This window comes from Equus caballus, chromosome 14 (genome assembly GCF_041296265.1).
Source record: "Equus caballus isolate H_3958 breed thoroughbred chromosome 14, TB-T2T, whole genome shotgun sequence".
Lineage (NCBI taxonomy): Eukaryota > Metazoa > Chordata > Mammalia > Perissodactyla > Equidae > Equus > Equus caballus.
The window spans coordinates 101,146,504-101,163,356 of NC_091697.1; the positions used below are offsets into that span (position 1 = coordinate 101,146,504).

The window sequence follows — 16,853 nt, forward strand, 5'->3', positions numbered from 1 at the left end:
GCAGTGGGGGCTCAGTTTACAAAGACACTTGGCTTACTTGGGACTTCATTCCCTCTGTGGCATTTTCTCCTCATTTATGATCATCTCTTTATCCAGTGTCCATTTAAGGTCAAGGGCTCCTAAGCAGGACCTCTGGGCTTTGGTCATCTTGAAGACAATAAATTTCCTTATATGCTTTTTCCCAAAATGGCACTTTCATTCTTAGCTTTTTATCGTTTTTTCGGTTTTGTTGATGGCCTATGTCTCCATTAAGTCCATTTCTGAATTTTTCTTGTTGTCTCTATATTTGACCCTGGAGGGGGTATTGGAAGATGTCTTGGAATAAAAAGAACTCCTTTAATTTAGTACACACGGGCTTAATAAACTCTGTGTAGCTCTTCAGCCCCAAACCAAAGGACTGTCTTTAGACCAACAAGGTTTTCAAAGCAGAGAAAGGGTTTTCAGTCACCCCTGAAAAGCACTGGTGGTGATCACATTGCCATTTGCACGATCTTTGCCTAGAAAGCTAAAACCAAAGGCTCTTCCTTGATCCTCCTTTCTCTTCCTCTTCTGTAGGAAAGCGCTGTTGGCCTCACCCACTGTCTCTGTTTCTTCTCCTCAAGCATCTTCAATTAAGATTCCACCCAGAGCCAGTCCTAATGGCCTGGTGGTTAAAGTTCGGCGTGCTCTGCTTTGGTGGCTTGGGTTTGGTTCCTGGGCGTGGAACCACACCACGCATCTGTTAGTAGCCATGCTGTGACAGCAGCTCACATAGAGGAAGATTGGCAACAGATGTTAGCTCAGAGTGAAGCTTTCCCAGCAAAAACAACAAAAAAAGAGGTTCTACCCAATTGCTCCACTAAACTGCCCTTACTTCTCTTGCTAAGTCACAGTGACATTTTCAGTTCTTCTCTTACGTGGTCTCTTAGCATTTGACACATGTGACCATCCTCTCTCCCTTGAAGCACTCTCTTCCTTTGGTTCTGTGACACCACACTGAGATGAATGCTTCTTCAAGTCTCCCTTGGACTCCCCTTCTTCTGTCGGATTATTAAATGCTGGAGTTCCTCAAAGCTCTGTACTAGGTCCTCTTTTCCAGAAAGTGCTAGCCTCTATGACCACATCCGCTACCATGATTTAATTACCACTCATGTACTAATGACACTCAAAGTCACATCGTTAGCCTAGATTCTTCTGAACTCAAGATCATGTCTCCAACTGTTGGCTGGAGATTGTCAAGAACTACAAATGGCCTGAAATTTTACCCATCTTCCAGGCTAACCAGTTAACTTGCCACTGTTTCATAGGTGCTGGCAGAAGAAATGAGACCCTGGGTAAAAAACAAAGGACTTTATTACTCATATCAGAGGCAGCATGAGCCTCATGTTTGCATCTGTTCTCTCCCTCCCCCCCCCCCATATCCCATAGGGGTGATAGAGAAAAGGGCCCAGATAGATGCTGCACAAATAACGGGTGTGTGTCCCAGCTGAGGAACTCTGAATTTAGGAAATCTCAATCTTTAAAAGGAGCTGATAGCACACCTACCCGACCTTTGCCCTGGAGGGAAACATCTTTATTATCCTAGACAGCAATCACACCTGTTCTCTGCCCTGGAGGCCTCAGAGGCTGTTCACTATAGCAACATTCTTGAAAAGGTGAGTTAGAAACAAAGCTGCCGCAAGGCTACAAAAATCCATAAAAAATTGTCTCCCACAAGATTTCTTTCCCTGTTTCTTTAACATATGTCTCACCTAAGGCCTGATACAAAATGAGTGCTTAATAAAAACTTGCTGACTGATTTCCCTACCTATTTCTATTAATAAGGTAAACATATGGGACCAATGTTTCCTTTCACTTCTGGAATTATTTTGTTTTCAAACACATGCCCTTGGTAGTTTGTGCATTGTGGGAAACAAGAAAGAAACAGAAATTCCATGTCCAAAAGTTGACTCATCATATTTCTTTCCAAACCCATTTCCGCTCCTATCTCAATGAATGGAACCCAGAGCTGAAGTTGGAACCTTAGGTCTCATCCTAACTCCCCCATTTTTTTCCTTACTACTCACTCTTCCAATTACACACATTCACTTTTTCACCAAGGCGTACTGAATATACTGCTTATAAGACATGGAATCTCACCTACATCCCTACTTTTTGGCCCCAATACACCTATTCTTTAGTTTAGGCAGTCTTTTTGGGGGAGTTGGGTGGGTGTCTGGATTACTGCAGACCTGTGTACCAATGAGGTCACCAAAAAGAGAGAACTAAGAACAGAAGACTAAGGAAAACCAATGCTTAAGAAGGAGGGCCAAGGTGTCCAGCACCACACAGAGATCAAATAAGAAAATGTTTGCAAAATGACAATGGAGTCAACAACAAGACAGTCACATCAGCAAGAATTCCAGTGTAAGGAAGAGAAATGACTTGGGAAAGCAGGAGATGCGGAGTCTAGGTAAGGTGGGGTGTTTGCAGACAAGAGTATGAGAGCTGATGTGCTCATCTAACAAAGTAAGGAGTCAAGAACTATTGTTTATAACTAATAGAACAAAACAGAGATTTAAGTGTGTTGTTTACAGCTACAGAGGCTAATCATAGGAGGGACTGAGAACAGCATTATAACTTTTTTGGAGAGGAATACATTGGAGTTGAGTCTTCATTTTCATGTTGGGAAGTCAAAAGAAAATGTCTAAATTTGTTCACTTAATAAACAGCAATATGAACATATTTACAAAAATGGAAGTAACCAAAGGAAAAACAAATAGCAAAAACAGTTAAAATTAGTGGCCCCTAGTGGAGCGCGGGGGAACGATTGTTTTTCTTTACAAAATCTTCTGTACATCGGTTTCCTCATCTGTAAATGGAGACAATAATATCTGCCTTATAGACTGTTGTCAGGATCAACTGAGATAATACATGGAAAGGGCCAAGAGTAGCACTGGGACGTTGTAAGCATTCAATTTATTAAATTCTTTATTTTTTAAGACTTCACATATATTAGGGTTTCTCCAATTTGGATCCTGGGTGCAAACATGGCACCACTCATCAAGCCATGCTGAGGTGGTGTCCCACATAGCACAACCAGAGGCACTCACAACTAAAATCTACAACTATGTACTGAGGGGCTTTGGGGACAAGAATAAAAAAAAAAAGATTGGCAACAGTTGTTAGCTCAGGTGCCAATTTTTATTAAAAAAAAAGAATGGAACAAGGGATATCACTACAAACTTTGCAGATATCAAAGGAATAATTAAGGGGACGATACAACATCTCCACACATATAAATCTGACAACTTAGATGAAATGGATCAATTCCTCAAAAAATGTGAACTACCACAACTCACCCAATCTGAAAGAGATCATTTGAATAGCCTTATAACTATTAAGAAAATTGAATTCATAATTTAAAGTCTCTCCCCCAAAAGATCTCCAGGGCCAAAAGTTTCACTGGAGAATTTCACCAAATGTTTAAAGAAAAATAACATCAATTATACACAACTTCTTCCATAAATTAGAAGAGAAAGGAACACTTCCCAATTCATTTTATAAAGTCACTATTACCTTAATACTGAAACCAAAGACAGCACAAAAAATAAAACTTCAGATAAATGTCCCTTATGAATATAGACACAAATATTCTTATTAAAAAATGTAATTCAGCAATATAAAAAATATTAATTCCATGGCCAAGTGAGTTTATTTCAGAAATGCAAGGCTGGTTCAAGATTCAAAAATCAGTCTATGTAATCCACCATATTGACAGGCTAATAAAAAAATCACATAAGTATATCAATTGATGCAGAAAAAGCATTTGACAACATTCAAGACTTACTCCTGATAAAAACTCTCAGAAACCTGGAAATAGAGGGACATTTGCCTAGTTGATAAAGAAGATCGACAAAAATCTACAGATCATATTCGATGGTGAAAGACTGAATACTTTCCCACTAAGTTTGTGTCTTCCATGACACAACTGCCCAGTGGAAACCATTAAGAAGATGCCAAACCCAGCCTGGCAACCAAATAAGGATATAAAACAACCTTTATAACAGAACAAAACTCCTATGTTGACAATAAAAGCATGACCTCAGCAGTTTTCAAGGCCAAGAAGAGAACTAATGACTGGAGGTCAACTAAGAAAATTATATTGTTGCTTAGTTTCTTTCCATAAATAAGAATTGTACCAGGGAAAGAGAAGATGCCATTATAGCTATAATGCTTCCCTTGAAAACCTCAAACCTTAATATAAAGAATGTTATAGCCATGTTTGAGTGTGTGCCTGTCAGAGGTGCTAATGTACTCTTTTTAAAAATAATTTTCATCCATAAGCCTGGTGTTCAGAAAACATTACTGGACAATCTAAATATGGCTGTAGGGGATAACAACATATTTGGAATACAGTGACTGGTGAAAGTTGCCATTCTCTTTCTTCCTTGGAGGATTGTCCTTTAAAAAAACTGACTTAAAGGGGCTGGCCCCGTGGCCGAGTGGTTAAGTTCGCGCGCTCCGCTGCAGGTGGCCCAGTGTTTCGTTAGTTCGAATCCTGGGCGCGGACATGGCACTGCTCATCAGACCACACTGAGGCAGCGTCCCACATGCCACAACTAGAAGAACCCACAACGAAGAATACACAACTATGTACCGGGGGGCTTTGGGGAGAAAAAGGAAAAAATAAAATCTTTAAAAAAAAAAACAAAAAAAACCAAAAAAAAAAAACTGACTTAAAAATATATTAGAATGTTGGATAGTATTTTACTGTTGACAGACATATATAATAAGAAAAGCAATAAAAAATGATAAATGGTAATGTTATAAAAATTATTGTGTACATACTCTGTTCATTTAAGAAATATTAAGATTTAGGTGGTTAGTTTACTTAAAGTTCTTAAAATTCTTAGATTAATAAAATAAACTTCTTTTGATTAGATGTCATAATTGACAGCAGCCCAAAGTTCTGACCAAAGACGTCAATGCTGATACATGTAAATTTAGTTCATTTTAATTTCTGTATTAGTACTTTTCACGAGTATCACCCAGTTTAGCCATTCTTCACCAATAGGCAAAGCTTTATTTCCCACAATATTTTAATGTTGCAAAGAATAGTGTTATACTTGGCTACTTTTGCTCATGCGTAAGGGTTTCTGTAGAGTTTATAAGTAGAAGTAAAATTGCTGGGTTGCAAGATAAATGCATTTTCTTTTTTTTTCCTTAAAATTTTTTTTCCTATGGAATATATCAAACACACAAAGGATATCATAGATGCTGATGTATAATTTAAAGAATAATATTTAAAGTCATACCAGTGTGTCTACTACCCTGTTTAATAATTTTTGGATTATAAAGGAAATCATAAGAAATATTTTTAAAAACTTAAAATTAATAATGATGAATGCATTTCATATGAACGCTAGTGACCCACATCCACAGAAGTTATACGGGGAAATTTATAGCTTTAGAAACGTTTTTGAGGAAACAAGTTAAAAATAACCACAGGAAGCATTCAACTCAAGAAGTTGAAATAGCACAACAAACTAAAAACAGTAAAGAAAATCAAGATAAGGACAGAAATCGTTGAAATGGAATACTAAAAGTAATAAAGAAGATTAACAGACCCAAATCCAGTTTTTGGAAAAGATTAATGTGATAGACCAAGAAAAGGGAAAAGATACAAATAAACAAAATAGAATATTTCCCCAGAAAAATCTGAGGACCACTGAATGGTACTTTTCTCCTAAAAAAAAAATCCCTAAAATCAAAACAGAATGCAAAGATCAGCACCTAATTCTTCATAAAATCAAGTTTTGTAACAGACCAGTGCTGACCAACGTTATGCGTACCTCCCCGTGAAAGAAGATTTAATTAAATATGAAGTAGTGGTTAGTGGTTTCCTCTGGAAAACCATGTAATTATTAGAAAAGAAAGACACTCAACTGGTTGTAATGCTCCCATGATGACTCCTTGTCTGAGGCTTTCACTTATGTTAAGAAGTATTTTAAAAATGGCTCTCAGGGGCCGGCTCAGTGGCACAGCAGTTAAGTTTGCACGTTCTGTTTTGGCGGCCCGGGGTTCACAGGTTTGGGTCCCGGGTGTGGACGTGGCACTGCTTGGCTAAGCCATGCTGTGGTAGGCATCCCACGTATAAAGTAGAGGAAGATGGGCACGATGTGTGCTCAGGTCCAGGCTTCCTCAGCAAAAAGAGGAGGACTGGCAGTAGTTAGCTCAGGGCTAATCTTCCCCCCCCCCAAAAAAAAAAATCAACAACAACAAAAATCAACAATAAAAACGCATCGGGGGGAGGAAAAAATTAAACCTAAAGGAAAAGATTCTCTTCCACTAATGTCAGTCACTAAAAACAGACAATAAAATTTATGCATAAAATTGAAAATATCAGTGTTTACAAATGCACACAACTTTGAGCAAAGCTTTACAAATCCTTCATGCCACACAGAGCAAATGAGAAAATAATGTAAATTCATTTTCACCTCAAACCTAGTTCTTAAGAGAAAGTATGCAGGAAGAGGCATATGAATATTTTCACAGAACATATTTTCGAGAATTTTTTAAAACTCAGACTCCAATGCCCAGAAGAAATGAACAGTATGCTTAGCAGTTAGCACTATGTTAATGTCTCAGCCACACAAAAATCAAGTTCCCGAGGGCAAAGCATTTAATTACCTTTCACAACAAGAGAGGCGCTGCTGTGGTTCAACCAGATGTAAAACAGTGCTCTCCAATTTCTACAGAAACCACTCTATTCTGACTTCACTTAAGCTACTGAACAACGAAATCAAGTTTTCCTTTTCAGTATTTATCTAAGATGTAGTCATAACAAAGTAGTTGCAATAAAGTATATGAAATATTTAATAAGAATGTACGAACCTATAATGAAAATAAATTGTGAAAAAGGATAAAAGATTTTCACCTTCAAACAACCCATTTTTCTAAAACAAAAATAGTCAGCTTTCCACTGGGGAAAATAATCTGCAGTTGAAATAAGACACCCAAACAGCGCTGAAGTTTTTTGTAGTCTGTCTTTGCAATGAGAAAAGACTACTTCACAGAAAACTTAACTTGAATAGCGTATATAAACATCATATTGCTTTTTCAATTAAGGGGGCAATATCTAGAGATCTGTCAAAGCAATTTTGTGTTCGTGAATTATCAAATTCAAGACCCAAGGAGTGGTTAAATAGGTTTTTAATTTTTAATTATTTGTTAAGTTGTACAAATAAGTTTTACACATTTTTCTGTATATTTGTTACATCACATTTCAGAATTTTCTAAAGAGTTAAACCCTTACTTGGGCCTACAGGGAAGCCAAATTTTTAAAAATAATTTTTGGCTCACGGAATATATTTTCAAGGAGAAATGAGGTGCTTATTCCTACTGAAGTATTAACATTATCAAGAACTGTTTTCTTTTGTTTGTTTTAATCTGTGGAACTGCTATGGCTTGATGGGAGAGACTTTGTAGAGATGCAAGTATTTTGAAATCAAGAATTCCTAGTTCATTACCATGAAGAATTTATTGGGAAAAATTTATTTGACAAAGAAGTTTGTATGAATTTTTTCTTCCTCCTAGGACGATTATCCAAAAAATATATATTAAAAATCACTATTGCTGTTGGACAGAGTGTACTGATGCTGGGAACGAACGTCTAAAAGTTCCAAAAACAGAGTTGGATTTTTATTGGAATTTGACCCTCGGGTATGAGAAAATACAGCGTTGAAGAGCCTCTGGACTAGGCCAACACTGATTCTGGTTCCAGATTTTCACTGATTTCACAGCTTGGCTTTTCACTGTCTACAAGTGATGGCCTAAACATCCTTCCGAGTGTGAAATGCCATGATACTTCTCCAAATAATTTTACATTAACCGAAGGACTATAATCCATAATTGTCCACTGGAGGCCACATGAACCCACCTTTAGAAATGCCTTGTTTTTAGAAATTCTCATTTGCATGTTTTGGAATTGGATAAAAATATATATATGACTCTGTGGTAGGAGGACAATTTTATTACACATAGAAAATGTTAAAGTCAACGCCAAATCCAGAGGGTGTGATGTAGCGGGGCTTGCTTGCTGTATTTGAAGCTTGATTAAACACCTGTAATTAATTTTAGCAACAATTTATTTCTTGGTAATGCGAACCACATATCTGGTAAAATACAAAAATGAACTGCACAATGTTTTATTAATCAAGATGGTTGGAAAATAAAACAGTGTAGATGGTATGTAGTTTCCATTAGAGGGAAAGGCAGATGGAAGAAATGCGTGATTCTTTGAGAGCCTCAATCCTGCTTCACTGGAAATCTTTTTCTTCTGCCAGAGGCTGGAATAGGAAAATTTTGGCTCTTAGATTATTTGTAAAGTGATCCATATTCCAAACATGAGAAAGAAATGTTGGTCTGTGGAGTAGGGAGCAGTATTTCAAATTGTATTTTCAGTACTTCAACAAATGAGAATTTCTTATGCCCGATGCTTCATCCATAATAGAACTGGTTGTGAAGACTGTGATTGTCTTTGTTGGGTCTTTAGTATTCATCTTTATCTTGTCCTGCACGCACATACGAGGTTTTTGGATCAGAGACAGACTATGATTACTTACATAATAATAATTGTGCTCCAGTTCTTACCCCTGGAGAGATGCAACGAGCACCAGAGGTCACCCTGCATACACCACGGTCTGTACTGTGATGAAAGCTGAGAGAATGAATCTAGGCATTTGTGTAGACAAGAAAGGCAGCTGTCTCCTCCTTCTAAAAGTGGGGTGGGAGCGGGACCTCTGCTCCTTGAAGAAAAGGTATAAAGGATCCTGGGTTCTCTCTCTAACCCTTTTATAATGTAAATAAATCTCTCCAGGGGCCAGGTAAGTCCAGCGTCTCCAGCTTTACAACTCAGAGATGTCTCCAAAGTCCAGGCCTCCCCCTAGCTTGAGATGTAAACACACATCTCCAAAGTTAGGTGTCTTTTGAGTTCTCATTCTCTATACAGTTGTAAATTATCTTCTAGAGCTTGCTTTTAGTCCAGGATCTCCAAGTTTCCATAAAATTTGTTCAGAAACCCCTAACTGGGGCCGGCCCCATGGCCGAGTGGTTAAGTTCGCGCGCTCTGCTTCCGTGGCCCAGGGTTTCACTGGTTCGGATCCTGGGTGCAGACATGGCACTGCTCATCAAACCATGTGGAGGCGGCATCTCACATGCCACAACTAGAGGGACCCACAACTGAAAATACACAGCTAGGTACCGGAGGAGGGGCTTTGGGGAGAAAAAGGAAAAATAAAATCTTTAAAAAAAAAAGAAAGAAATCCCTAACTGTGAAGAAACACAAAAATATTTTCACTACAATTCACAACATTTCAAAATTAACTCTTCCTTCTGCCTGGGTCGCGTGGTCGCCCAGCCTAAAACCTCATTTCTCAATTGCTTTCAGATGGATGTGGCCTCGTGACTGAGCTCTCACCAATGAAAATGTCACTTCTGGGTGTGGTGCTATGTGCAATCTAATGTTGAAACTATGACTGCCTTGAGAGTGTGTCGTGTGCAATGGATGTCGCATATTGCTGTGCATCTCTCAAAAACGTGAAAACCCCCCCCGGTTCCCTTGTGCGCTTGTTGTGGTGGCAGGGGAGCCTCAGTGCAGGGTTTAGGAACTGGCGAGTCAGCCCTGAGCATTTGACAGATAAATGGCACTGACAGAATTTGTTCGGGTGACGCATATGAACAAGAGAAAGCACAAGAAGTGATTACTTGGTTCAACGACGTTGTAGTTTCTCATTTCACTCATTTAGCACCTGCTATGCGAATTTCCTGTTTGGAAATGGAATAGAACAAAGCCTGAAGCTGAAGGGATCACTCATTTTCTTGAATGCAAAAAAAAGAGGATTAGTAATGCAACCAAATGGACTCTTCTAACAAATAGCAACAAATTCTCTCACTTTTCCACAATCTGAGAATAAATTGATTTCATCTTAATTCCTGCAGTATTTTTTCACTAAGCAAACAATTCTGGGTTGACGTCTCTTTCAGTTCTTGAAAGATGTTCCTTTCCTTCCGGCCTCCATGGTTTCTGATGAGAAATTCACTGTCATTTGGATCACTGTTCCCCTATATCTAATGAGTCATTTCTCTCTCTCACTGCTTTCAAGATTTTTACGTTGTCTTTAGGTTTCAGAAATTTGATGGTGAGTGCCTTGACGTTGAGTTTACACTATTTGGAGTTCACTCAGTTTCTTGAATCTGTAGTTTTATGCCTTTCACTAAATTTGAAGAATTTTCAGCCATTTTTTTTGTTGACTACTTTTCCAGTCCATATTCTATCCCTCTTTGCGGGGGATTCTGACAACACCAATGTTAGATCTTTTGTTACTGTTCCACAGATTCTTGAGACTCTAGAATCTAGACTTTTTTTCAGCCTATTTTCTCTGTTGTTCAGAGTGGGTAATTTCTATTATTCTATCTTCAAGTTCGTGGAATCTCTACTCTGACATCAACATTCTAATATTGAGCACATCCAGTGAGTTTATTTTTACATACTATATTTTTCAATTCTATAAATTCTATTTGTTTCTTGTTTTTTTTTCCCCCCTGAGTTAACATCTACTGTCAATCCTCTTCTTTTTGCTGATGAAGATCGGCCCTGAGCTAACATCCATGCCCACCCTCCTCTACTTTATATGTGGGACGCCTACCCCAGCATGGCTTGCCAAGCGGTGCCATGTCCACACCTGGGATCCGAACTGGTGAACCCTGGGCCACCAAAGCTGAATGTGCGAACTTAACCGTGTTGCCACCTGGCTGGCTCCTGTTTCTGCTTTGTATTTTCTCTTTTGTTTCTGAGACTTTCTATTTTTTTCACTTGTTTCAAGTGTGTCTGTAGTTGCTCAATGATGCATCTTTATAATGACTGCTTTAAAACCCTAGTCAGATAATTCCAACATCTGTCCTCCCATTGTTGGCATCTGTTAATTGTCTTTTCTCATTCAAGTTGAGATTTTCCTCATTCTTGGAATGAAGAGTGACTTTTCTGTATGTCCTAGACATTTTGGGCGTTATGTTACGAGACCCTGGATCTTATTTAAATCTTCTGTTTTAGCAGGTTTCTTCTGATGTTGTGACAGTGGGGGAAGGGTGTAGAAATCTAGGCTATCCATGTGGACTCCACTGAGGGAAGGGGTCAGGGGGAAGCACCTCGTTACCATTGGGTGGGGGTGGAACTCCAGGGTCCCCACTTTGCCTTCTCTGCACCACCCCAGAAGATGAGGGGAGGAGTGCTTTGTTACCTCCAGGCAAGGGCTAAAGTCTAGTCTCTCCACTAAGTATTTGCAGATGGGGGCAAGGGCGGAGGCATGGCTTTTTCCATGCGGTTTGACTAGAGTAGGGCAGGGGTTTTTTGGTTTTAGTTTTGGTGAGGAAGATTGGCCCTGAGCTAGCATCTGTTGCCAATCTTCCTCTTTTTTTTCTCTCCAAAGCCCTCAGTAAGTAGTTGTATATCCTAGTTGTAGGTCATTCTAGTTCTTCTATGGGATAATGCCACACCATAGCTTGATGAGTTACGCGTAGGTCCATGCCCAGGATCTGAACCAGTAAACCCCAGGCCGCCAAAGCAGAGCACGTGAAGTTAACCTCTCAGCCATGGGGCCGGGACCCCAGAGCAGGGCAGTTTTTGTCAAAGGTTTCTGTCTTGCCAGACTGTCCTTTTCCTCATCCTTTGGCAAGAGAAAGCTGGCTTTATGGTGGGGGGGGAGTGCATTTTCTGTCTAAATGCATTGGCATTTCTGGATTGTGGGCTCCTCTAAGACTTAGTCCAGGATACATGAGACAAAAAGAAAACCCAGGGAATGCAGCATCATGTTATTCCTTATGTCTCAGGGTCCGAGGCCAGTCTGTCTCCTTCTCTCCATCTGTCACAGTCTTCTCATGCTCATTTTATACATAATGTCCAGGGTTTTTAGCTTACTTAATGGGAGGAATAGGGAGAAATGCATCTGCTCCATCTTTTCTGGAACCAGAAGTTCAGCTGCCCTAACAGAGGTATTGCTTTTTGCCCGGGGTAACTCTAGTGCCCCCACCTGGGGGCATGGGAGGAATTTTTCGTGCACAGAACAAAATCTAGATACTCATCTGTTCTTCTAAACAAGCCAAGGTGTCCTTCCCCCAGGGCCTCCGCTTCCGGTATGCCCACCAGTCCCTAGCAGAGGAGCAGGGAGGAGCATCAGCAAAAGTAGATCCAGGGGATGGAGAGACTTACGAGAAGCGAAAAACTGTTTACGAGCAGTTTATCAGCATTTCTTTTTTTACTCCAGCGCTCCCCACACTTCAGTGGATAATGGGAAAAGGAAACATGAATTTAAAAAGCAAGCTTTAAAAGTTCACAATTGAAGTTTTATATACTTTTTCCCCCAGAACTTCCCCCCCCGAGGTCATCTTTAAATAAAGAAAAAAAAAAAAAAACCTTTCCATTGTTTGATCTGGTTTTTATTTAGATCTTTACTTAATTGGACCTGTAACTTCCTACTTTTGGTTAAAGCGTCATAGGATCCCTATCTAATAACTACAAAAGCAAGCATATTGTAAAGATGAAAAATTATGAACTTGATGTTGACACCAATGGTCATTAAAAGCCAAACTTACATAACTACTGAGGGAACGAACAAGGTTGGTGTCAATCTTCTTGTTCCATAGCTGTTTCTCAGTTGAACCAACAGATCTATCGTAGGTTTGATGATTGATCATGCCTGGAGTTGGATGTATTATAGTTTTCGGTTTTTAAGAATTGCCTTTTCTTCTACTTTTGATATTTTCTATCTTAGGCTGCTGCCTGGCCTCCTTTTTCCCATAAGAGCTTTTCTTGCAATACGAATATTGAGCCAGTTATTACGAGCTTTTTTATTACGACAAACATCCAGGCTTCTATAGAATTGGTTTCTTTTCTGAAATGCACCCTCCATTGCTTGTATTTTCTGCTTATACATTTCTACCTTCTGGGCTTCTGGTAGCTTCGGTTCTTTCTCGTCCTGTTCACTGTTGATCTGAATTGGCTTCTCTTGCCGAGCTCGCTCTTTCTGACGATGGAGTTCCTTGAGAAGCTCTACTCTCTGCTGTAAGATCTGGCATTCATTCTCCAGCAAAGCTGCAATCAAATGCAATGAATACGTGTCATGCTTCAGTTTCTTCACTTGTTCCTCCAGCTTGTGCTTAGCTGACGCCTCGTTATTTTGTTGCGTTTGGAAATGGATTCTATTATTTGCAAGAGTTTCTCTTATGTCTTCCTGAGATTTCTGGTACAATTTTATTAGTTCACTAAGCTCACTATGTTGCACACTCCAGTGTTCTGCTTCCTGGAGTAACTGCTCCATGTTGTTCCTAAGTTTGATATTTTTTTCTTGAACATGAGGGAATTCATGCTTTGCCTTTTCCTTACTTAGCTGAGTTTCATTCAGGGCTCTTTCTTCTTCTGAACGATTTACCAAATCCCTTGCAAAACCTTGTACTGTATCCTTGGAGTTCTGGTTTTCCAATATCGTCTCCTGTTTCTTTGCATTCTGTTCTTTCTCTAGGTCCAAACTACCAAGCAGGTTTTCCAATAGCACTTTGTTCATTTTATCGAGTCCTCTGATTTTTTCTGTAAGCTCTGCCACATCCTCAGAAATATTGGTTTCCTCAAAAGATTCTTTTGCTTCTGTGATCTTCTCTTCACAACTTGTCATATTTTTAACAATATCCTTAATTTCTTTTAGGAGATTTTCAAACTTCTTTGCAGTCTCTTGTTCAGTTGCTTGATGGACCCCACCCTTTAGGGAAGGGAGAGAACCCCAGGAGACAGGGGGAAGTGATCGGATTTCGAATAAGGCAACGATAATCCTGGGCTCCAGAGACTCTTGAGTGACACCAGCAGTAGGCTTAAGAGTTTTGGAGACGGTGGGCACTTCCATCTCTGCTGAGTTAGTAGGGCTGGTGATCAGGGCACGAGGAAAGCAGAAAACCTTAGAGATTACGGGAAGGGAAGGTGGCGTTCCTCGGTGCAAATGGCTGGAGAATGTGAAACTAAGAAGTCAGAGATCAGAGTTAAGGACTGAAGCTAGGAAGGTGATGTTTAGGTGGTAGGTGACATTTCAGATAGCCTGGGGGAGAGGGGGAGGGAAGAGGGACCAGGAGCTAGGGCTCCATCTCTCCTCTTCCAGGCTTCTGGTATTTATTCTCAGACCCTAGCAACCAGGTCCTTATTCTGTCACTGCACCATTGTGGCCTATCCCCAGCTTCTGTCTCCTTTGTGTCACAATAGAAGCCTCTTAAAGTCCTGCCCACTGACTCCTGCATCAAAATCAACCTTGAGCTACCTCTACTGCTCACGCCAGAAGGCTCTCTCTTCCTTCCCAGTCCTTCCCCTCCTTACTTGCCTGGGTCTTTATTCATGTCATTCTAACTGTGGTCGGTGACAGTCCTTCCTCAGCCCCACCGCCCACGACCCAACCTCCACTGCAGTGTTTTTCCACCCTGTGAGTACGTGGCTGAGGGACGCGCTCCCTGGTGAGGTTCCCCTTTCTTTCACAGCACCTGGAGACTCTACCGTTCCATTCTAAGAGGGATGCTACTGTCTAAGGAAGTTATCCTTACAAAATAGAACCCCAAAGTGCTGCATCTTTTTGTGATCTTAGGGAAATAATGTCAGGAATCACTCTATTCAAAAATATTCTGCTGCAGTCAGAAGAGAATATCTGAATGGTTCTCTAACAACGCAGTTACAAATTGGGACTTTTCTTGGGTTCAAATACAGGCATCCTTTAAGCCAGGCTGAGTAAGCTTGCTCCCCAATCATTTACATCGAATGATGTAAAACTGTCATCACTACTTTTCACAAGAACTTGTTAAAAGTGGCATAATTTATCTAAAGCATTTGAAACAGCTAAATCTTATAGTGGGTTGTAGAAAACTCACTCAAATTTAAAATCTAGTGCGTCTTTGTCTTTTTCTCCATAGCAATCAGGACCTCAAGAATATTGAGTTCAACCAAAGAAAACATTCCTTAAGTGAGACTTTTTCTTGGCCTTCAAAATCTTGCTAGCAAGCACTTTACTAACTGGAAGTTTGCTTCCAATCTTAAAGGAAAACTCATACCCTAGTAGGTTTTTTTTTTTTTTTTTTCTGGAAAGAATGCACCAAACACATTCGCATTTCTTTTCTTTTTTTTTTTTTTAAGTAAATGACAAAGATCCAATTTACCAGCTTTACTTTTTTAAACCTAAGCTTAACATTACATATTTAAACAATTGCCGAAACTTACTAAGTTGCCAGCATTCATGCACAACTAGAAAACATCCTCAATTTATATTAAACCAGAAATGTATTACCATTAATGCATTAATATCTTTCACTACTAAATACTGAAAAAAAAAGAAATTATTTTTGTGGACGATTCATTCTGGCGATGTTAACTTCACAGCAGGCTGACGTTATTCGGCTCACGTTTCAAACACAATGGAAAAGCAGGTCCGCGCTGGTGTTAGTGTACGAAAGAGTCACGGCCACTTTGGATTACGTTTAATAAAAAAGCAAAGAGCATACAGAGATTTACAACAATTTTAAAGACAAAAAACAAAAAAATGGTCCTATTATTTGGTCCCAACAATAAACTCAAAAGTCTATGACAAATAGGGCTCCTACGAGCTGTGCATAAATACTTTAGACTAGGTACAGTTATACTGAAAGTCGAGTTCGTTTGAAATCTTCAAAAAAAGTGTTCCTGTTAATCCTCAAATGGTGCTTGTTAGGTTAACATTTCTGTTTGTTACATGCGTGCGTTGAACTGCTTGCTATCCAAGCGCAGCAGCTGCTCCTTACCGTTAGTTAGAGACTAACTGGCCATCTTCTTCAACTTCTACTCTGTCTTGACCATTCGCGACAATTCTCTTTGTAGTGATTTTTCTGCCATTAACGGTTTTAGTAGAAGTTGATATAGATTTGAAGTTGCCCATCCCACTACCACCAAATGCCATGGAAGAGAACGAAGTGAGGCCCCCACGACCCAGTGAACCGAAGGAAGTAAATCCTGCATCAAAAGAAGGAAATCCTCCTCCAAAAGATGGAAATCCACTGAAGGCAGAGAAAAACGACCCTGTGCCTCGGTTTCTGCTTCCGCAAGGGCCCCTTCGACTACCAAAAAAGTCTTCAAATGGGTCTTCAAAGAAGTCGAATGAAAACGGGTCCCTTCCACCAAAAAAATTCCCTGAAGACGTCATCTGGGTTACAGAATGTGAAGCTAAACTCAAACGGACTGTCAAAGCGACTTCCACCTCCACCTCCACCGTTTAATCCTTCTCTGCCGTACTTGTCATAGATGTCCCGTTTTTCAGCATCTGATAACACCTCAGACGCCTCAGCTACTTGTTTAAATTTTCTCTCTGCTTCTTCTTTATTCTCAGGATTTTTATCTGGATGCCACTTCAGTGCCAGTTTCCGATATGCCTTTTTAATATCCTCGGCTGAGGCATGTCTCTGCACGCCTAGAACTTCATAGCACTCCACCGTGTTTTAACAGGCTGTTGGAACAAGTCCGAGGACGCGGGGCCGGCGGTGGGACGGCGCGGCGGGAAAGGGCCCGGTCTCCCTTGGCTCCGGCCCGGCGGCGCTGGTGACGGTGACAGTGGCTCCTCGCGCTTTCCTTTCTCCCCTAGTAGGTTTTTTTTTTTAGAGAAAAGAAATTTATATACTTTTCTTTCACAGCTACCAGTTCACTTGACTTCAATTTCCCTGAGCCTCATGCTCATCTTCCAGACAGCTGGGCTCAGAGCCATCGCCTCATGACCGTCCACAGATACAGCAGAGTTGGTCCTTTTTTTTTGACATGAAGAAGGAGCGCTTTTTCTAATTCACACAGT

At 40.1% G+C, this 16,853-nt stretch overlaps 2 protein-coding genes and 1 pseudogene across 2 annotated transcripts in view; all 3 read right to left on the reverse strand.

Moving 5' to 3' along the window:
• Window positions 1-14,143, reverse strand: part of ZFYVE16 (zinc finger FYVE-type containing 16) — a 100,698-nt gene extending 86,555 nt beyond the window's left edge. Inside the window, exon 1 of the mRNA XM_070232735.1 lies at window positions 12,610-14,143. The gene's annotated coding sequence lies outside the window, so the exon portion shown is untranslated. The remainder of the gene's footprint in view (window positions 1-12,609) is intronic.
• On the reverse strand, window positions 12,432-13,910 carry SPZ1 (spermatogenic leucine zipper 1). Its single transcript, XM_005599596.4, has one exon. It carries the CDS (start codon window positions 13,908-13,910, stop codon window positions 12,780-12,782), a length of 1,131 nt encoding a protein of 376 aa, XP_005599653.3. The 3' UTR covers window positions 12,432-12,779.
• Window positions 14,144-15,694: 1,551 nt separating the features above from the next.
• On the reverse strand, window positions 15,695-16,506 carry LOC100146455 (dnaJ homolog subfamily B member 6-like; annotated as a pseudogene).
• Window positions 16,507-16,853: the final 347 nt, after the last annotated feature.